The sequence below is a fragment of the Trachypithecus francoisi genome, unplaced genomic scaffold (assembly GCF_009764315.1).
Source record: "Trachypithecus francoisi isolate TF-2019V2 unplaced genomic scaffold, Tfra_2.0 Lachesis_group19, whole genome shotgun sequence".
NCBI lineage: Eukaryota > Metazoa > Chordata > Mammalia > Primates > Cercopithecidae > Trachypithecus > Trachypithecus francoisi.
Window position 1 is genome coordinate 24,984,788 of NW_022681464.1, and position 22,879 is coordinate 25,007,666.

At 36.3% G+C, this 22,879-nt stretch overlaps 1 protein-coding gene across 2 annotated transcripts in view; it reads left to right on the forward strand.

The window, feature by feature from the left end:
• The window catches only part of DSC3 (desmocollin 3), a 50,845-nt gene extending 28,657 nt beyond the window's left edge, over window positions 1-22,188 (forward strand). Inside the window, exons 10-17 of one of the 2 annotated variants that reach the window (XM_033178070.1) lie at window positions 5,470-5,726; window positions 5,835-5,977; window positions 6,981-7,205; window positions 9,712-9,936; window positions 12,030-12,151; window positions 15,867-16,124; window positions 18,446-18,488; window positions 18,570-22,188. In XM_033178070.1, coding sequence (XP_033033961.1) covers window positions 5,470-5,726; window positions 5,835-5,977; window positions 6,981-7,205; window positions 9,712-9,936; window positions 12,030-12,151; window positions 15,867-16,124; window positions 18,446-18,472 — 1,257 coding nt within the window. In that variant the 3' untranslated portion in view covers window positions 18,473-18,488; window positions 18,570-22,188. The remainder of the gene's footprint in view (window positions 1-5,469; window positions 5,727-5,834; window positions 5,978-6,980; window positions 7,206-9,711; window positions 9,937-12,029; window positions 12,152-15,866; window positions 16,125-18,445; window positions 18,489-18,569) is intronic. The other variant, XM_033178069.1, reaches the window with a different exon arrangement.
• Window positions 22,189-22,879: the final 691 nt, after the last annotated feature.

The window sequence follows — 22,879 nt, forward strand, 5'->3', positions numbered from 1 at the left end:
ATGAATATACTACAATTTAAATGCAGGATAATTTTCTAGAAATGGAATGGCTTAGTCAAGGACATGGCTATTTTTTCTGTGGTGGATTTATTGCCTGATTGTCCTCCCAAGAGGTGGTGCATGTTGACATGCTCACCAGAAATGTACACACACGCCTGTTGTAAAATAATTGCCAATGATATTTTCAAGTTTTGGTATTTATCAGTCAAATAGCAAAAAAAAAAGGTGTTTCAGTGTAGCTGAGCATTCCTTTTATATGAAGACACCATTGAATATATTTCATATCTTCAAGCTCACTAGTCCTGTCTTTTAGCCACTTTCTATGTTTTGCTCTTCTCATCTATTAACTATTCATTTATAAGAGTTTTATGGTAGGAAATATTTTTGCAAACATTTTTACCCATTTTTATTGTTGTGTAAGTTTGCTTGTGTTGGTTTTTGACCTCTAGGATTTGTTTTGTTGGCAGGGTTTGCTTGTTCAAGGTCACGATTTATCAGAGGCTTCTATGGTTATGAGATTTGTGTCATTATGATGGTATTGACATTATGAAAGTATTTTATCTGAAATTCTTCTAATTTATTATTGTTTAATTATCTATCCAGTTAAATTTTTGATCTGTATGAAATCTATCCTAGAACAAATGTGATATGAATCCAATTTTAGTCTTTCTATCTGTTCCAACACAATTCATGTTTTGACATATTTTCATTGTCATAAAATAAGATACACGTATATTTGAGTTTGTTTTTGACTTTCTCTTTTGTACCATTAATTCATTGTTTATTAATTAGCATCTATATGCTGCTGTCTTATTGCTAGCTATTTAAGAATATCAAATGTATAATATGCATTTTAGTATTTGCAGTGTTCCATGCCATTCTTACCTAGTGATCTTCCTTTGTGGATTTTGTTCTTATGAATATCTTGCTTGTTTGTTCTTCCATGTGAACTTTCAGATCAGCTCCCAAGTTTAAAAATATTCCTTTTGATGTTTTTACAATTATATTAATTTTGTAGAAAGAGTTGGGGAGAATTAGCATTTTTCTCATAAGTCATACCCAAGATCGTAATTTCATTTTTTCAGCTGTTGTATCTAATATCTGTCTAGGATTTACATCCATATCCACAAAAATGATTTATCCATTGTTTTTCCTTTTGTATAATTGCTATTAAGTTTTTACTATCAAGTTTTTGCTTGCTTCATAAAAATAATTTATTTTCCTTATTTTTTTCCATGCTCTGAAACAGTGTCCCACAAAACCCCCCAAAAACATTGAATTAAAAGATTTATTCATCCTTCCAAAACAAGCCCATGTGGTTATTACTCTCATTCTTCTCATTTGCAGATGAGTAGACTGAATCAAAGAGAAATAACATGCTGCAGCCCATACAGCTAGGATAGGTGATTTGTACCCCACAATCAGGTGATGAATGTCCAAACTATCTAGGAGAGAGAACTCTGTTTGTACATCCAAGATACAAATCCAGATCTGTCTGATGCAGAGCTCTTACTCATAATTCCTGGGCTATTCTCCTTCTGGCTGGGTATCCTTGCTTCCCTTATGTCGCTCTTTTCCATACCTGAGTTACTTAGCTTGATAAAGCCATTACTTCATTTGCACAAGAGGATCTTCTCTTTTGGGGACCTTAATTCATTTCTACTTTTGGGTGTTTCCTTTTTAAATTATATTCTTCTTCTGACATTACTAGCTCCTTTGCTAATCGTACCTTCTCTTTTCCTTTGAGTCATTCATATTATTTGCTAACATTTTGATTAATAAAATTTGCTTTTGCCATGTTATGTTATCCTTTTCATATTTTATCCAAACCCTTAGAAAAGCTGAATTGTCACAAGGCTCCTTTGATAGCCATGCAAGTCTTTGAAAGTATCTTATTCTTTTCCTTGGGAAAGAGTTGTGATTGTGTGGTTAAATCATGTCTTTAAGTACTTTTTTTTTTTTGGAGATGGAGTCTCACTCTGTCTCCCAGGCTGGAATGCAGTAGTGTGATCTTGGCTCACTGCAACCTCCGCCTCTCCACCTCCCAGGTTCAAGCAATTCTGTCTCAGCCTCCCGAGCAGCTGGGACTACAGGCGCACACCTCCATGCCCGGCTAATTTTTTGTATTTTAGTAGAAATGGGGTTTCACCGCGTTGTCCAGGCTGGTCTTGAACTCCTGAGCTTCGGCAATCTGCTCGCCTTGGCCTCCCAAAGTGCTAGGATTACAGGCGTGAGCCACCGTGCCTGGCATCTTTAAGTACTTTTTAATCTCAGTGAGTCACCTTTTATTTGAAAATCAAACCCTATATAATCAGGGTGTTCAAAACCCATCTTTCTGTCAGGTAGGCTATGTACCTAATGATGAGTAACCTCTTGTGTACTGATTAAGGAATGACATCACTATGTTGTTAACTCGAAAGGAATCTTCCTCTTCCAATGCCCTGGTTCTTTTTTGCTAGTGAGAATTGTATTCAGAAAAGAGTGCACCTTATTCATTCCTTTATGCCTCAAAGAATTAAGTAATCAGTAGGCCAAACCAAGAATTGCTCTGGCATACTTCTTTTAGCTGAATAAAGCTTGCAAACATTTTCTTGTTAGTTAGCATCTCTTTTTATCGCATTACATTGGCTGTTAACAAAAACATACATCATTTACTCCCTTCATTTGCCTCTGCGACAGCTTGAGAGATTACTCAGAATTTAGTGTAAAGCACTTATTTTATGCTGTAGTGTTAAATGTCATTCTTACAACAATTTCATAGAAGAGAAAAGTTAAAGAGACTAAATAACTTTCCCAGTGCCACACAGCTAGGATGTAGTGTAGGCAGAATTTGAACCTAGCTCTTTGACTCTAAGTATACTCTGTCAAGCACTATGTTAAATTGTTTTCCACAGCTGTGTGATCTTGGAAAGTTAGCCTCCGTGTTATCTGTGAAATGGGAACAATACTTCTCTCTGCCTCCCTAATAGCTTTTCAAATATAGTATTGAATGTAAAAGCACTTGGTAAACTGTAGGATATTATTATTTATTTTAAAAAGTTATACTATGTCCTTGAGACTAGTGTTATACTGTTCCATAATGGATAACTTTTCTGTAACCACAAAGCATGAGTGATACGGCCTTTTGCTGAGTTCTGGGTAAACTCATTCCATCTCAGTGGCTTCTGTCCATTTGAGCAGCAGCAGTGATGCATATGGGCTTGAGTGAGGATGATATTATTCTTGGTCATTCTTAACATGGAGAGTCCTCAGCTCCATTTCCACAGCTATACATTTTCTAGGGAGTTGTCGTCTCAGCGCAGATGTGGGATATTTTTTAAACACTTTTTTAAAATGGCGAAACAAAAACGTACCCTGAGGTGGAAAAGAATTTACATGCTTTCCTATTAATTAATGGGATTAACTAATCTCATTAATCTTTGGGATTTCATCTCACCAGATTTTTAATTTTGGAGAGTTTTAAGCTACTAAGACAATATCCATCTTAAGCGTTGAAAAATGGGACAAAGACACTCCAAGGCTTCAGTGAGTGTTTTTGGATTGAATAGTTGCACCTCCTCCAGTGCAGCCGCTGTTCTCTACATTTCCATCCATTTCTCATTGCCAGCAGTTGCTCTTACTCTCCGTGTGATCACACCAGCGCATGAAATTTGTGAAGCAGTGTTCATCAGCATCAAATGAACAGATATTAATATTTTTTTCCTTGACTCTCCAGTTTCTGGGATACTCAAACAAAATAAAAAAGATTTTACATACATTTTGTAGATTCTAAGATTCAGAAACTTTCCTGACTTTTTAGTGGACTCGTGATATTAGTGTCTTACTCCGTTAATACCTAGGTGTGGAGAAAGATTTAAAATAATTTTATTCACCAATTTTGATTATGTTCAATGTTTAGCCAGTGATTGTTCTGATAAGCAGAAAGAGAAATTGAAGAAAAAGTGCTTCAACTTTATAGTACAGTGTAACATAATGTTTTATGGGTTTAACTTGATTTGTTATCTAAAACTGAATTTAATCAAAGATTGATTTGGAAATCTTTTAGAGACCAGTGAGCCAATTAAGCAGCACACGATAGCATAGGGATTATAGCGTGGGCTAAGGAAATGGGCTCAAGTCAGCCTACCTGGCTTCAAACTCAAGCTCAAATGATTATCCTTTGGCCTTAAAAAAAAATAAGTTTATCTCCTTTTCCCATTTTCTGCTCTGTAAAATGAGGATGAGGCCAATAATACTTAGTTCATAATGTCATGAGGATTTAGTGAGTTTATTTTCACTGTTAGAGCAGTGCCTGAGATTCAATGTCATTGAAATTAATCACATTGTATTTCCCTTACTCCTCTGTGTATCCACTGTGAAAATTTCATCGGATGAATTATAGACAAAAGCAAAGTATAATTCTCAAATTTTTAAAAATTTAATTTTCATAAAAATAGGTAGTGGGCATGGATGGATAAAGGTTTTAACTTATTCATGAAGGAACTAGAAAAAAGACAAGTTTATTCCTAAGAAGAAATGAGACTCTGGATGGATTTTGATAAAAGCAAAAGCAGAAATTAGATGGCTCAGTTAGATGCCTTAGAGGGCAATTAAAACAGATATCTGGGCCCCGGCATGGTGGCTCACACCTGTAATCCCAGCATTTTGGGATGCCAGGGGAGGTAGATCACCTGAGTTCAGGAGTTCGAGACCAGCCTGACTAAGATGGCAGAACCCCATCTCTACTAAAGAAAAAAATACAAAAATTAGCTGAGTATAGTGGCATGTGCCCGTAGTCCCAGCTACATGGGAGGCTGAGGCAGGAGAATTGCTTGAACCAAAGAAGTGGAGGTTGCAGTGAGCCAAGATTGTGCCACTGCTCTTCAGCCTGGGTGACAAAACAAGGCAAGACTCTGTCTCAAAAATGAAATGAAATAAAATAAAATAAAATAAAAAACACCCAGACATTGGGGATATCTTTTCTATGAGACAGAAAATGCACCTTTTGGTTTTGTGAAAGTCAACATCAAACTTTACAAGAGTTATAAAATGCCTGGGCCATAGTCAGTAGTAACTGATAAGCCAAATAAAGGCACCTTCCCATACTCAGATGACCCTTAGCCCAACCTGTTAGACAGTGCTCCAAGGAGGGCCATAGGAATACTGTTATCTGTTTGCATTATTTTTTGAATCAGAATCATTTTCCTTAGTAAGACTGAAATTTTTATATTTCACTCTTACTATATATAAAAATTCAGGAATTTCTTTTGTCCAACTCTATAAAACCACCTGCAGAAGCTTTTGGAACATTCTTGGTAAAGGCTTAGTACAGGATCCACTCTCTTTCTAGCAAGGGATAAAAGTCAGTATTAACAAAATGTGAACATAGAATTTATGCAACACTGGTCAGAATGACAAATGTTCACTCGCCATTTGAAATACCAAATGTATTTTACACTGATAATGACATGCATGGACTTTATTTTAAAGCCACTGAATTATGAAGAAAACCATCAAGTGAACTTGGAAATTGGAGTAAACAATGAAGCGCCATTTACTAGAGACATACCCAGAGTGACAGCCTTGAACAGAGCCTTGGTTACAGTTCATGTGAGGGATCTGGATGAGGGGCCTGAATGCACCCCTGCAGCCCAATATGTGCGGATTAAAGAAAACTTAGCAGTGGGGTCAAAGATCAATGGCTATAAGGCATATGACCCCGAAACTAGAAATGGCAATGGTTTAAGGTAAAAATAAATCTATAATCACATACTAATAATGTATTTGTAATCATTGAGATAGTAACTTATTTGAAAACATTTTCTAATGCTAAAGATATTTTTTTTTATTAACAGGTACAAAAAATTGCATGATCCTAAAGGTTGGATCACCATTGATGAAATTTCAGGGTCAATCATAACTTCCAAAATCCTGGATAGGGAGGTCGAAACTCCCAAAAATGAGTTGTATAATATTACAGTCCTGGCAATAGACAAAGGTAAAAAAAGAAGTTTTAATCTGGTATTTTATAAAGGAATTAGAGAATAAAATATAATTATTCTTATGCAGTTTTTTTGGTGGTAAGTGTATGGAATTCTTTGAAATTAAAGACTCTTTCTGTCTCTCTTAATTATGTAACAAGGTGAAACTGTTTGGTGACAAGAAGCCATGTTTTATTTATCTTTATATCCCCAATAGGGCAGGACCTTAAATTCTTATATATTTCTGTGCTAGAGGACAAAAATAAAACTGAAATCTAAAACTAGATAAAATGGTCTCATCAGACTTCCACATCTGTTTGTGTCACTTTAAGTTGAGCTTTAAGTTGAACTATATGTTCAGCCGAATATTAGGTCAAAGTGATCCTTTTCTTGAATTCTGTTCCTTAAAGTAACTCAGAGTTTTTCAACCTTGTCTTCACATTAAAATAAAAATAATACTCTGTAGATACTTTGTTAAAATAACTAAATCAGAATCTCTGGTTGTGGAGCCTGGGGATCTTATATTTTAAAAAATCTTCCTAGTGGTTTGAATATATCCTGGGATTAGAAATCTTATCTGTAACCACTTTACTGCTCATTAACACCTGGCACCTGGAACTCCCAAAAATAGAGATTGAAATTGAGACATTTATTTTTATTTGGTAGTAATTCTGGTAAAAGATTTATTGGCAGTTGTATCTGATATTATCAGTAGCAATAGTCATTTCAGACTAGCTGCAGATTCTATTTATCCATCTATGTTCTTATTTATTTATCATTTCCTTTAATAATCACTTTATTTAAAAACAGATATCCTATATAGAATGAACCTGGGCGGCGGAGTTTGCAGTGAGCCGGGATTGTGCCACTGCACTCCAGCCTGGGCAACAGAGTGAGACTCCGTCTCAAAAAAAAAAAAAAAAAAAAAAAGAATATAATTGAATTTACTTTGAATTTTATTATTTAAGAAACTGTAAAAGAATTTTAAAATAACGCTAAACCTTATTCCTCTGTCCTTAGATAATAGGTCATGTACTGGAACACTTGCTGTGGACATTGAAGATGTAAATGATAATCCACCAGAAATACTTCAAGAATATGTAGTCATTTGTAAACCAAAAATGGGGTATACCGACATTTTAGCTGTTGATCCTGATGAACCTGTCCATGGAGCTCCATTTTATTTCAGTTTGCCAAATACTTCTCCAGAAATCAGTAGACTGTGGAGCCTCACCAAAGTTAATGGTATTTAATAAAAAATAATGATTTATAAACTCTGAAATAACTGAGAATAACTGGAGGCTAGATTGACTTGCTTACTTACACGAAGCATGAAGTAAAACGGAGTCTCATTAATATATTTTAGAAGGATAAACTAACCTTTTGTAAATATTGTATGGGGCTCTGTTATATATAAAATGAGACAAGTTGTAATTTTTATGAAGGCAAAATTTACATTTACAACAAAGAAAAGCTTTGTTAAAATGTTGGGCAGCTTATCATTAAGACAAACTGTGTGTGTATGTGTGTGTGTGGTTTTAAAAATAATACCGGTGGCTGGGCACGGTGACTCATGCCTCTAATCCCAGCACTTTGGGAACCCTAGGTGGGTGGATCACTTGAGGTCAGGAGTTCAAGACCAGGCTGGCCAACATGGTGAAACCTCCTTTCTGTTAAAAATACATAAATTATCTGGGCGTGGTGGCGGGCACCTGTAATCCAAGCTACTGGGGAGGCTGAGGTAGGAGAGTCGCTTAAACCCAGTAGGCAGAAGTTGCAGTGAGTTGAGAGATGGTGCCACTGCATTCCAGCCTGGGGCACAGAGGGAGACTCCGTCTGCTCTCTCCTCACCTCATTGGTGTGTAGTTTAAATTGTATTGTAAGCTGACTCTGGAAGTGACGAACTCAGGTATATAGACTAAGCACTCTAGGGTATCCTGGAAGTGAACTTGGCAGGATACGGAAAGGGATATGAGAAGGACTGTCGAGGGGCTGCTGCCTATTGTAGCAGTTTATGGGGGGTGTCATGTTCTGTACTTCATCCATACTTCACTCTGTTGTTACTGCCGTGTTCTTTCATGCAACTGGACTTTTGTGTGTATAGCTCTATATACATAGAATACCTCCTTTTCCGATTCTTAGCTTGATATTTATGAGCATGATATTTTTTTCATGATATTTATGAACACCTACTATCTATTAAGCACTAGTCCAGATCCTGAGGATTTATATAGAGATGAACAAGACAGACACAATCCCAGCTGAGATGCTCCACCTCTGAAGTTTGTCTTGAATTGGAAGGAGTGGCACCATGACCCTTTGCTACCTGCATTGCAGTGCCTTTCCTGTTGTATTAACATCTGATTACCTCTCCCTTCCAATACATGAGTTTCCTAGAGCGTTTGCAATTCATCTTTGTACTTCCAGCACCTAGCCTAATGCTTAGTAGATACTAACTGCTTCATAAATGTTTGCTTGTTCAATAATTGATTAGTAATGTGCATAAAAGAAGAAACATACCAGAAGAATTAGTACATCCATGTCATTAGAGTTTAGAAGGTTTTAGTAAGAATGCCAAGAGGTTGGGTGGAAGAAAGGATGGAATCTGGTGGTGAAGGGCCTTGTGTGCCAGGCTGAGAGGACTAACCTTGGTACAGTAGGCAACAGCAGTTATACATTGGGAATGTGCAAGTAAGGCAATGCCATCCCAGGATTTACATCTTTTAAAGGTGACACTGGTGACAGGAGGACAATATGAAGGGAGCGTAGGTGAGTGAAGGAAAATCAGAGGCAAATACACTACTGTGAATAAGACATTACTATGGCTCCACTTGTTGTCTTGAGGGATTGGAGGGATTTCAAGGATCTTACCTTAGACACAGTGTGGTATTGAGTGGTCCTAAGTAAACCCAAGTGGTAATTCATATTCCTCTAGGGAGCCTTCAGGTACGAGGTGCAGCCAAAATCTTTGAAATTCTTACAGCTACAGCAGAGCATTTAATCAAGGCTTAGGAATTCCAGATGACTTCCAGGGTATGTTTTATGCTACTTTTTCGTTTTACTTATTCTATTATAAAAACTCAGGGAGGTTGTAACTGCCATTGAAATTCTGTGGAGCTTTTGGTTAGTTGATAATATGGTCATTAAAGTAATAGACCAAGACTATTGGGGAAAATTGACTATCACAGTTGATAAAAGTGAATTGTTATATAGACATTTCTGTTTTGTGTAAGTCTTATAAGTAGCCTGAGTGACATTAATTAGCTTCTGGTACTAAGATTACTTCCAGATACAACACGTTAATCGTAAACAATCTATTGTGCTTTGAAAAAATTACCTTATCCATATGAATAATGTGCAAATACTAGAAGGTCAGTGGATAAGAGAATGTGAACTTCAGAAACTATTTGTGTGTACCTGTAGATACATTGGTACTAAAGAAAAATGCTTGAAGCGTATGTTAACAGCCAACCTAACATTATTAGTTTGTATAGATAAACATTACTAGAACACTACTGGGCCACTCCAATGCCAAATTATTTCTTAAGGGCTCCTTTCTAAGGAATTACAAGGGACAACACATATAAGATAATATTAGAGTTTGAAAGGGTTGAAGATAGTCCTCCATTTTTATTTATTTTCATGTGGCAGACAGTTCCTTGAGAATGATGCCTTCAAAAACAAACGTGATGAAACAAATGCTAAATGATAAATGATCATTAAAAAATAAACTTCTTTTATTTTCTTTCAGACACAGCTGCCCGTCTTTCATATCAGAAAAATGCTGGATTTCAAGAATATACCATTCCTATTACTGTAAAAGACAGGGCCGGCCAAGCTGCAACAAAATTATTGAGAGTTAATCTATGTGAGTGTACTCATCCAGCTCAGTGTCGTGTGACTTCAAGGAGTGCAGGAGTAGTACTTGGAAAATGGGCAATCCTCGCAATACTACTGGGTATAGCACTGCTCTTTTGTAAGTATTTTCACTTTCTTGAACTTAAAATATATAATAACAAATCTAGGTGCGGGAAAAGATCTTTAAAAAATAATCTTGTCCAAGCATCCGTCAGGTGTGAGTCTCTTTCCAAGTTCCTTTTGTGTTATTACCTGAGTTCTGTTTGAATATTTTCTGTGAAGGGAACATGATCCTTCTTGAGATAAAAGACTTTATGCTTAGACATAATTTTTGAAAATTCCTTAGATTTCACAGAATCTGACAAACAAATAGCCTTTATTTCTTGGTTCCAATGCCATTCCTTTTAGGGCTAAATAGAACAATCTAAAATTTCTGCCTTAGGAAAGTCCAGTAAAAACCACTTTCATTCCGTATCTTTTTACCATTCAGCCACAGAGTTATGGGAGATGTTCTGTTCTCAGCAGTATCTCTTCTTGGGTATATCTTGCCAATTTTAAATTCTGTTAACCTCCTCCAGCCTAGATTAGCTTTGTTTTGTGGTAAGAGTAGAAGTTAAGAGCAAAAAACTCAGGAATCAGACTGCCTGGGTTTGTACCCCGGCTTCATCGCTTGTAAGCCATGTGACCTGGGACAAATTACTTAACTGTGCTTCAATTTTCTCATCTGTAAAAGGAATAATTGTAGTAGCCTACCATATGGTGTAGCACTGAGTATTAAATAAGGTAATGCATGTGAAGTGCTTAGAACAGTACATGGTAAATTTCTAATGTGTTCATTATTTTTCATCAAGTCAAAAAATAAACATATATCAAATACCTACTGTAGGCGGGAAACTGTTCTAGGTGCTTAGGAAAAATAGGGAAGGTCAAACAAACAAACAAACAAGCAAAAACAATCAATCTGCCTTGTGACAGTTAATGAATAAATTAAATGCTATGGAGGAAAAAAAAAGAGAAGCAAATAATTAGGATCTGTAGTGCCATGGAATGTGTTGGTGAGGGGGGTATTGGTGCCAGTGATTGCAATTTTCAATAGAGAGGTCAGGCCTGAGAAGATTATTTTTAATGATTTTTGGAAGAGGTGAAAGAGTTAGCCAGGTGGAATGCCTGGGGCAAGAACTTTCAGTCAGAGAGGGAAGTCAATGGAAAGGCCCTCATTTGTGATTATGTCTGGAGAAACCAAGGAGTGGCAGGGAAACCAGTGTGGTGAGAGTGGACAAAGGGAAGAGGATTAGGAAATGGAGCCAGAAAGGTAGTGTGGGGCCATGTAGGGTAGGCAAGAGTTGTCACACTTTTTCTGTAAAGGACTAGATAGTATATATGTCAAGCTTTGCAGGCCATGTGTTTTCCATTGTATCCAATCAAATCTGTCCTTGAAACAATAACACTGCTATAAAAATATATAAATTATGGGCATTACTGTGTTCCAATAGAACAGTACATATGGACTGTAAATTTTGAATTTCATGTAATTTTCACATTATAAACTCTTATTCTTCTGAATTTTTTCAGCCATTTAAAAATACAAAGTCTTAGCTCATAGGCCATACAAAAATATGTAGTGGTCTGAGTTTGGGGATTTTGCCAATGCACTATAGGATCTTTTAGACTGAAAGAATTGTTGTTGTTATTATTCTTAGTTTAATTATCATGTATTTTCAATCTCCCACAATTATGATTTAGAATAAGAATTCTTAATAGGCAAGATGCAAAGTAGGTTCAATTAAGATAAGTCTTTTCTAGGAAAGCAGTCTGTCTTTTTCATGTTTTTTTGTACACAATTCTTTTTTTACATTTTCATGTGGCGAAATTACTTTGGAGGGAATCAATAAATTTTTTCAAAGTCTTTGTCTTCAATGTCGATGATTTCTTTTCTTTATGTACTGTTGAACTCATAATTCTAAGTACTTTCTTTCGATGGGCAGAATTCAAACAATTAGAGAGAATAAAAAGATACAGATGATTGCTTCTGATTCTAAAATCTATGCTAGCTGGTGGCATGTTAACTTAGAACAGTCAAGATAATTCATGGGAAGCCATGCTTAGTGGCTTTATCTTCTACTTTGATCCTTAGGTCATAAGAAATAAATGATGATGATTTTATTCTATGTATGCTAAAATAAGTTATTTTATTTTTATTTTTAAATTCAGCTGTATTGTTAACTTTAGTATGTGGAGTTTTTGGTGCAACTAAAGGGAAACGTTTTCCTGAAGATTTAGCACAGCAAAACTTAATTATATCAAACACAGAAGCACCTGGAGATGATAGAGTGGTAAGTAATTTTTAAATAAATATGTATTTGTATCTCTGATAATTTATTTAATTCATCTTCATAAACTCATTTCAGAATTTAGGAGTTAATTTATATTTTTAATTGAATCAGATTTAGTAGGCATAAATATTATCTGTCAATATGCAAATATTTATATAGTGGTAATTTATTAAACTTCTTGATCCAGATGTATTGTTTTAGTTATCTTTTTTGCACTCTAGCGTTATAGTTTCAACTTGTTCTTTGATGGTGAGAATTTATTATAACAATAATTTGTTTTGCCTGCACTCTACAATGTGTATTTCCAGATATAATTTGTTTATGTAACTTGTTAACCATTTATAATGGGGAAAAAAGCTTGCTAAAAGTTCTCAAGTTAACTAGGAAAATATCAATGAGCTATTTCTAAAAGAAAGGGAGAGGGGTCTGGAAGACTACTGCCACTCTTTCCTTATATATTTCTTGGGACTTCTGAGGTGCTTTTATGCTTCTTGTTTTGTGTGAAGTATATATATATATATATACACAAAAGTACTTACAAGGCATGTTCTGTCCTCAAAAATATGTCAGCTTATTTATGAGAAATAGATCCCACTTTTATGGAAAAGCAAAATAGGAACATGACCATAAACCAATATGAGAAAGCACTGTCAGCGTTCAAAAATTCCTATGATACCTATGTGTACTCATGTAGTTTGGATCAACCAGATAGGCTAGTGACAAGAGGCACAGCTTATTTGGTAACTTAAAGAATAAGAAGGGTTTGAAAGTGAAGAGATGGTGAGAATAGCTAAAGGAGAGGAAAACAGCATAACCTATAAGACTTTTACTTAGTATTTGTTCTTTGCCATTTAATGTTAGAGCTGATTATATTGAGTGGCCACTTCACAATATTTACCTGTTCTGTGTTAGGAACACTTCTAAAAGGGGCTTGGAAATATTAATTTATACAAAAACATAAAATGTCATCTTGAATCTATAAACTTGCTTTAATACAATGAGTAAAAGTGATCATTTTAGCTTTGGATCTGAATTTCATTTGAAGGCATGCACATGGGGTTAGGAGTTGGGTGAATAATCAGGACTGGAAAAGTAAACTTGGAAATTATTGACATAGATAAGGAGTTGTTGATACCCTGTGAGAATGAACTTTGGGAAATGCGACTGTAGGAGGACAGAAAGGAGCAGAGAATAGAAAATATGAAAGCTAGTTCTGTAGGCTCAGCATTGCTTTAGTTTGTTTTAAATTCCTCTTTTATCCACTTAGAAATATGATCTTTGAACTTGTGTTTATTACAACAAAACTGTACCATCAAGAAGATTTAATAATGAGGAGAGCTTTTTTTCCTTTTTTGTAATTGAATTTTATTGTAACAGCAACCTAAGTAAAAAAATATAGGGTAGCACTGCCACCAAATGGCACTTTTCAATTCTGTTTTTCTGGTATTTTTTTCTAAGGCAATATAAATATGACTTTGTAGATATATTTCAGGTGCATTAAATCATCTGTACTTGAAAAATCTTTCAATTTAGTTAAAGACTGCATTTTAAGTAGAAAAGTATTTAAATTGATAAGAAGGTGGCACGAAGGAACCTGAATGTAATGGAGGTTCTTGCCCTGAAAGTAATGTAACTGTTTGGAATGAAAACTGACATGTTGAGGTTACCACTGTAACTAAACTTCTGTCCTATAGCTCAGAGGGTTGGAGTAAAGTTCCAGTATTAAGTTAATGTTTAATGAAGACTTTTTCATTTTAAAGCATTTCCTTGACTCTTTGTCATCCTCTAGTTCCCTCCACATCTCTCTTTTTCTTTCAAACTGAACTTTTGGAAAGAAAAAGGTATATTTGATTTCTCTATGATACTACTTCCTGCTTACCCAGAACTCCTTGGAAATTCTTTTGACAAAGGTGATCAATGGCTGTTCTTTCACTTAAATCCAATGGACACTTATACTTTAATTTAACCCATTCTTACCTGGCTGTGATTTTTCTGTTGTTGTTAACATCATTGGCTGCTCCCACTCCTTATCATATTCTCTCTTCATGGCTTCAGAATCCTGCCTCTTTGGTTTTCTCTGTTGTCTCAGTGGCTACTCAGATCTGGCCTGTCACAGCTGTCTCTTATCCACCCCTTAAAATGTGATTTTTCTTGTGGTTCTATCCTTAGCCCTTTTTTCTTTTGGTTGACAATTTTCTCGGGATAGGTCTTCTATTCCCATGGCCTCAACTATCACTTATTTGGGAGTGACTCCCAGAATTATATCTCCAGCTCAAAGCTCTCATCTGAGTTCCAAATCCAAATATTCATATATTCATCTTGGACATCCCACATGTTTCTAAAGTTTACCGTATCTAAACTTTAGTTGCTCACTCTCCTCTTGCCCATAAGCACATCTTTCCTCCCTGTTTCAGTGAGTTGTACCATCTACCTATTTGCTTTCATGGAACACAAAAGAATAATTTCTGACTCTGTCCTTGATTGCCTCATCAATCTAGATACTTGTAGACTCTCTATGGAGTCCACCTACTTCTTTCAATCATGACTGCTTCTACCTTGGCTTAGGTCCTTATCATTTTCACCTGGAATATCAGATCAGATCAGATGCAGTGACCGCCATCTGACCTCCATGACACTAAATTTGTCTTATTTTTCTTCCACATTATTGCCTAGAATGATATTTTTGAAATGTGTTTCCCTCTGTAATGAGTTAAAATTCTTCACAGTCCCTATAATCTTCATAATAAAGTGTTTTTTTTTAGCATGGCATATAGATCTTTATATATTATGGCCTTTTATAACCTCTCCAGCCTCCCCCCAACGCCAATCTTATGTGGTAGCTGTTCTCAACTGATTGAAGTTGGGGACCCCTGAAGGACATTGTTTGCCTTTTGCCTCCAGACCCTTCTGCAGTGGTTGCCTTGTTTGTCCCACTCCTCCTAGTCCCTAGTCTCTTAGCTTAGAGTTTTTCCAGTCTATTTCACTTACCCTGTTTGGATTTGAATTTTAATGCTCTACTTCTGTGCTCCTGTAACATTTTGTGCTCACCTACATCGTAGAGTAATCACATTCTTAAAGTATTTGTTTTTCTCTCTCCTTGGAATAAGAGCTTCTTGGAGCCATCGAGAGACTATGCCTATCTTTATATCTCTAGGCTTTTGCATTTGCTATGGGTGAAATTTGTCCCTAAAAGCTGATGTGTTGGAAACTTAATCCCCAATGCAACAGTGTTGAGAGGTGAGACCTTTAGCAGGTGATTAGATCATGAAGGCTCTGCTCTTATGAATGGATTACTGTCCTTATCATGGGAATGGGTTTATTATCATGAAAGCTTATTGTAAAACAAGTTCAGTCCCCTGTTGCTCCTCTCTTTCTCTCTACCTCTCCCTCTCACTCTTACTCTTTTGCCCTTCCACATTCTGCCATGGGATGGGCCCTCGCCTAATGTGAACTCCTTGATCTTGGACTTCCCAGACTTCATAACTGTAAGAAATAAACCTCTGTTCTTTAAAACTTACCCAGTCTCAGGTATTCTGTTATAGCAGCACAAAATGAATGAAGACAGCATCTGGGCACATAATTAGAAACTGATAAATGTCTGTTGAATGAATGAATGAATAAAAAGGTTGAATAAATGTCCTCTCTCCTTTGCCTTCTCATGACAACTTAGAATCCATTTCCTCTCAACATGAATTATTTTATTTTATTATTTTAGTGCTCTGCCAATGGATTTATGACCCAGACTGCCAACAACTCTAGCCAAGGTTTTTGTGGCACCGTGGGATCAGGAATGAAAAATGGCGGTCAGGAAACCATTGAAATGGTGAAAGGAGGAAACCAGACCTTGGAATCCTGCCGGGGGGCTGGGCACCATCACACCCTGGACTCCTGCAGGGGAGGACACACGGAGGTGGACAACTGCAGATACACCCACTCGGAGTGGCACAGTTTCACTCAGCCCCGTCTCGGCGAAGTGAGTTTCCTTACGTGTTTTGACTCTAAAATTTAAACTTCTGAATGGAGAAAAGTAGAAAATTCAAATTAACATATATTTTCAGAAACTGCTTTTCCATATTTTTCTCTATGATACTCCTTCCTGCCCTTTTCTGTGGGCCCTCTCTTGCTTGCTCTGTTCGTTTTCCTGTGCTCTTTGATTTTGTTACATTATTTAATTTAAAAGAGATTTTATTTCACTTGTCATATTTCACTTAATTTATAAAATCCCATAAATATTGGAGGTTTTTAATATTCTTCACTAACATCTCACTTTTAGTTGTGTATTTACCTGATGAACCCTTTTGATGTAGAAGAATGTGAAAGCAATTCTACTTCCTCACAATTACAAACTTTTCAAATGAAATCTGTGTTTCTCTGTGAAAACACAAACATTTGAATGCAGTTTTAGGATAAAGATTAAATAGCATGATTTATATATTTTTTATTTTATTGCAAATTGACAAAATATAATTGAATGTGTTTATGGAGCACAAAGTGATATTATGATTTATGTCTGCAATGTAGAATGACTAAATCACGCTTAACATACGCATCACCTCAAATACTTATTTTTTTGTGGTGAGAACATTTGAAATGTACTTTCTTTGCAATTTTGAAATATACAATATACTATTATTAACTATCATCACCATTGCAGGACATGTTTTAAATATACAAAGCACCATGCAAATGTAAAGTGCTTTTATTCTAAGGAAAGCAAGAATGTGAAAGAAAGAAGAAATTAAAATAAGGAATTCTCTGTTCATACCAAAATCCCCTATGAAGCAGAAGCTTTTTTCTTTCTTTTCTTTCTTTTTTTTTTAAAAGAGAGGGTCTTGCTCTGTCGCTGAGGCTGGAGTTCAGTGGTGCAATCTCCGCTCACTGCAGCCTTGACTTCCTGGGCTCAGGTGATCCTCCTATGTTAGCCCCCTGAATAGGTTGGACTACAGGTGTACACCACCACATCTGGCTAAATTTTGCATGTTTTGTGGAGAGGGGGTTTTGCCATGCTGCCCAGTTTGGTCTCCAATTCCCAATCTCAAGTGATCCACCCACCTTGGCCTCCCAAAGTGCTGGGATTATAGGCATGAGCCACTGGGTCTGGCAAAATCCGCTATGAAGCTTTTAAAATATACTGATGTCTGTGTTCTACTCTAAAAGATTCCTATTTAATGAATTTGGGCTTTCTTGTTTGTTTTGTTTTTGTTTTACATTTCTGAGATGATTCAAATGTGCAGCTAGATAGAAAGCCACTGGATTAGACACTCTTCGGAACTAAAGTTTTACCTCTTTTATCAGAGGACACCAGTGCCATTGCAGGACAAACAGTGGACTTTTCATCCTTGGATGGAATGCAAATGGGTGATACTCTGGTATAGGGCTGTAGGTTATGTATTCATAGCATTTTGGAGGGTCAAATTCAAGTGTTAATTCTTTTTCTACTTCTAGACAGTCAATATTCATGTAAGATCAGGTTGAGATGGAGTGAAGCTTAAGACATAGTCTTAGGAAGGTTCCTCAATTGCATACCAGGTAATGGGAGGTAAGGCTAACAATGTCATGAAGAAAGAACGTAAGTCATGCCAATGAGCTCCACATAGGCAAGGAGTGGGCACCCAGGTGAGGAAAAGGAGGAGACATGGCAGTTGATGAGTTGGCAGACAGGCCAGTGGCAGACAGGGTAGATGTGGCTGAATGCATGGCGTCTTTATTACAAAAGCCCCATTTTTGCAATATGGGTTCTGTTCATTCTTTTTAATTTCATTGAACTTTTCGGGCATATATATATTTTGCCATGTTTTGGGTATCTTGGAAACTTGATTCTGAAGTTAAATTGGTAAATCCTACCTACTTTATAACTGCATATAATAGTGATTCTAGTTAAAATGTATTGTACATTTAATGTGTGCTGGGCATAATATGTGTATTATGCATTATGATTTTGTCATTAATTTCTAAAATAATCTCGTTAGGTGGTCACTGAGATTAAAGGATATTTGGTTACTTGTCCAAAATCATATAGCTAGTTGGTAAAGCCAGAGCTTTGACTCACAACCAAGACTGTTTGACATCCAATCTCAAACTCCCAACAGTATGACTATTGTCTCTATTTTTTGGACTAACCTGACCTCTATGTGTAAAATTTAGGGATAAGCATTTAATGATAACTTGAATGTACTTAAATATAACACTTGTATACATAATTTTTTACTTATATGGATTATTAGAAATGTAAACTATACTGACTTTATGGTATGGTTGTGATATAGACCAATCATGTGCATTTTTTGTGTGTAGGAATCCATTAGAGGACACACTGGTTAAAAATTAAACATAAAAGGTAAATAAAAATAAATTTTACGTTCATATATTTAAGTTGTTTAAAACTATAATACAATTCATTTTTTAAAAAATTTTACAGAAATTGCATCGATGTAATCAGAATGAAGACCACATGCCATCCCAAGATTATGTCCTTACTTACAACTACGAGGGAAGAGGATCTCCAGCTGGTTCTGTGGGCTGCTGCAGTGAAAAACAGGAAGAAGATGGCCTTGACTTTTTAAATAATTTGGAACCCAAATTTATTACATTAGCAGAAGCATGCACAAAGAGATAATGTCACAGTGCTACAATTAGGTCTTTGCCAGACATTCTGGAGGTTTCCAAAAATAATATTGTAAAGTTCAATTTCAACATGTATGTATATGATGACTTTTTTCCCTCAATTTTGAATTATGCTACTCACCAATTTATATTTTTTAACCAAGTTGTTGCTTATCTTTTCCAAAAAGTGAAAAATGTTAAAACAGACAACTAGTAAATCTCAAGCTGCAGCACTGGAATTAAGGAATTAAGCATCTGCTCTGTTTTTTTTTTTTTTTTTTTACAGATATTTTAGTAATAAATATGTTGGATAAATATTAGTCCAACAACAGCTAAGTTATGTTAATATCACATTATTTTATATTCACTTTGAGTGATAGTTTAAAAAATAAACAAGAAATATTGAGTATTACTATGTGAAGAAAAATTTGGAAAAGAAACACTGAAGACTGAATTCACTTTAAAATGTTGCAGCTCATAAAGAATAGGGACTCACCCCTACTGCACTACCAAATTCATTTGACTCTGGAGGCAAAATTTGTTGAAGTGCCCCATGAAGTAACAATTTTCCATAGGAATATAGTTGGAAAAAATGTGTGTACATGTATTATTATTAATCAATGCAAGATTTAACATGAAATTAAAACAAAGAGGAAAATTGTAAAAACTTGACATGAGGCTGGGGTATAGTTTGTCCTACAATAGAAAAAAGAGAGAGCTTCCTTGGCCTAGCTCTTAAATGCTGCATTATAACTGAGTCTATCAGGAAATAGTTCCTGTCCAATTTGTGTAATTTGTTTAAAACTGTAAACAAATTAAACTTTTCTGGTTTCTGTGGAAAGGAAAGAGAGAACCTGATGGAACAGTAGGTTTGCTTTGCAGTCTGTTTCAAGATTTCTGTATCCACAAGTTAGTAGCAAACTTGGGAATACTCGCTGTAGCTAGGGTTCCCTGTTTTTTGGTAGCAAGGGTCCAGAGATGAGGTGTTTTTTTGGGGAGCTAATAACAAAAACATTTTAAAACTTACCTTTACTGAAGTTAAATCCTCTATTGCTGTTTCTGTTCTCTCTTATATTGACCAACATTTTTAAATTTAGAACCAAATAACCATGTCCTCCCAGAGTATAGAGGCTAGAGGGAGCTGAGGGGCGGATCTCACTGAAAGCACCCCGGGGAGATTGAGTGTCCTTAGGCTAAGCCCCACAAACTTGACACCTGATCAGGGCCTGAGAGCTACAAAATTTCATTTTTCTCCTTACTGCCCTTCTTCTTAGTGGTATTGGCGGGAATCAAGGAAAGCCAGGCCTCGTGGGCCCCCTTCTTTCAGCTTTCTGCTAACATTGTCAGCAACACCTCCAGCAGAGATTCCCTTAAGTGACAAATACTCCAGGTTTTCCACCATCCTTCAGTGTGAATTAATTTTTAATCAGTTTGCTTTCTCCAGAGAAATTTTAAAATAATAGAGGAAATAGAAACTCTGAATGTATAAAAGAAAAAGATCAAGTTGTCATTTTAGAACAGAGGGAACTTTAGGAGAAAGCAGCCTAAGTAAGGCATTTGGAAGTCAGAGGGCAACATGAAGACGCAGGCCTTCTAGGGCAAGGAGAGGACACGAGGACTATGGGTGAGAGGAAAGGCAACGTCATCTGCTCCATACTTTTTCCTAGGCTTGCCACTGCCTTTTCCTTTCTCAGGCCAATGGCAACTGCCATTTGAGCCTGCTGAGGGATCAGCCAACCTCTTCTCTACGGCTCACCTTATTTGGAGTGAGAAATCCAGGAGACAGAGCTGACTGAATGATGAGTCTGAAGGTATTTGCAGGATGAGCCTGAACTGGTTGTGCCGAACAAACAAGGCATTCATGGGAATTGCTGTATTCCTTCTGTAGCCCTCCCTCTGGGCACTAAGAAGGTCTATGAATTAAATGGGTATCTAAAATTCTGATTTATTCCTACATCTTTTGTTTTCTAATTTGACCCTGAAATATAAGTGTTTTCGATTTACACTTTTTATTTTCCTTTTTTTTTTTTTTTTTTTTTGAGACAAGAGTCTCGCTCTGTCGCCCAGGCTGGAGTGCAGTGGCGCTATCTCGGCTCACTGCAAACTCCGCCTCCGGGTTCACGCCATTCTCCTGCCTCAGTCTCCCGAGTAGCTGGGACTACAGGCTCCAGCCACCACACCCGGCTAATTTTTTGTATTTTTAGTACAGACGGGGTTCCACCGTGTTAGCCAGGATGGTCTCGATCTCCTGAGCTCGTGATCCGCCCGCCTCGGCCTCCCAAAGTGCTGGGATTACAGGCGTGAGCCGCCGCGCTTGGCCTTATTTTCCGTTTAAAGTCTTCTTATTTTAATGTAATCATTTTGAACATGTGTGAAAGTTGATCATACGAATTGGATCAATCTTGAAATACTCAACCAAAAGACAGTAGAGAAGCCAGGGGGAGAAAACTCAGGGCACAAAATATTGCTCTGAGAATGAAATTCTCTGCAAGCCTCGTTGATGAAATTGTCTACTGTAACCAGAGCCAGTTATATTATCTAATGGCTACTGAAACACCCGCTGTGGTTTGCGCACTTCCTCACTCGCCAATCAAAACGTGCCACCTCCCCAAGACCTTACTAGTGCCGACAAACTTTCTCAAAGAGCAACCAGTATAACTTCCCTGTTTATAAAACCGCTAACCTTCTCTTTGTTCTTTGAACATGCTGAAAACCACCTGGTCTGCATGTATGCCCTAATTTGCAATTCTTTCATCTCAAATGAAAATTTAATTCAGGGATTCATTTCTATGTTTTATTTGACTTTCCCATATGTAGTATTATTATTTTCTTATATGTGTAAGGTGAAATTTATGGTATTTGAGTGTGCAAGAAAATGTATTTTTAAAGCTTTCATTTCTCCTCCAGGGAATGATTTGGAATCTTTATGTAAATGTACAGATTGTTTTTTTCTTATTTTTATAAGGAAGCAGCTGTCTAAAATGCAGTGGGGTTTGTTTTGCAATGTTTTAAACAGAGCTTTAATATTGCCATTAAAAGAAGTTCCTTTGCTTTTAAAGAAACTTGGCTGCTTAAAATAAGCAGAAATTGGATGTGTAAAGTAATATTTACAGATATGGGGGGATGTAATAAAACAACATTAACTTGGTTTCTTGTTTTTGCTGTATTTAGAGATTAAATAATTCTAAGATGATCACATTGCAAAATTGTGCTTATGGCTGGCATGGAAATAGAAATTCTCAATTATGTCTTTGTTGTACTAATGGGGAATATTTTGGACAATGGGTCATTATCAAATTGTCGGCATCATTAATATATATTGTAATGTTGGGAAGAGATCACTATTTTGAAGCACAACTTTACAAATGAGTATCTATGTATACATATGTATAATACGTTTTGATTGGGTATTAAAAGTATTAGAAGGTGGTTATAATTGCAGAGTATTCCATGAATTCCAGAGCATTCCATGAATATAATTGCAGAGAATTCCATGTCGGTACTCTGACACAGGGGTTTTACTTAGAGGAGCAGTGTAGTCAAGGGAAAACATGAGTTAAAAAGAAAAGCAGGCAATATTGCAGTCTTGATTCTGCCACTTACAGGATAGATAACGCCTGAACTTTAATCACAAGATGATCCAACCAAAAAGGTGCTCTGTGCTTCACAGTGAATCTTTTCCCAGTGCAGGAGTGTGCTCCCCCACAAGCGTAAGACTGATCATTTCAAAAATGTATTAGTTATATCAAAAGCCTTACATTTTAATATAGGTTGAACCAAAATTTCAATTCCAGTAACTTCTATTATAACCATTATTTTTGTGTATGGCTTCAAGAATGCTCATTGGATTTTTGTTTGTAATAGCAAAATACTGGATAAATTTCACGTGTCCCTCAGTATTGATTTGGTTGAATATTGGGTCATAATGGTTGAGAAGCATGGACGCTAGAGCCAGAATGCTTGGATATGAATCCTGGATCTGTCACTTACTTTCTGTGTGACCTCTGAAAGGCTACTCATTTCTTCTCTTAGCTTTCTCATTAAAATCAATGAACAATGCCAGCCTCATGGGGTCGTTGGATGATTAAATTAGTTAATATACTTAAAGTACATAGAACCCTGCCT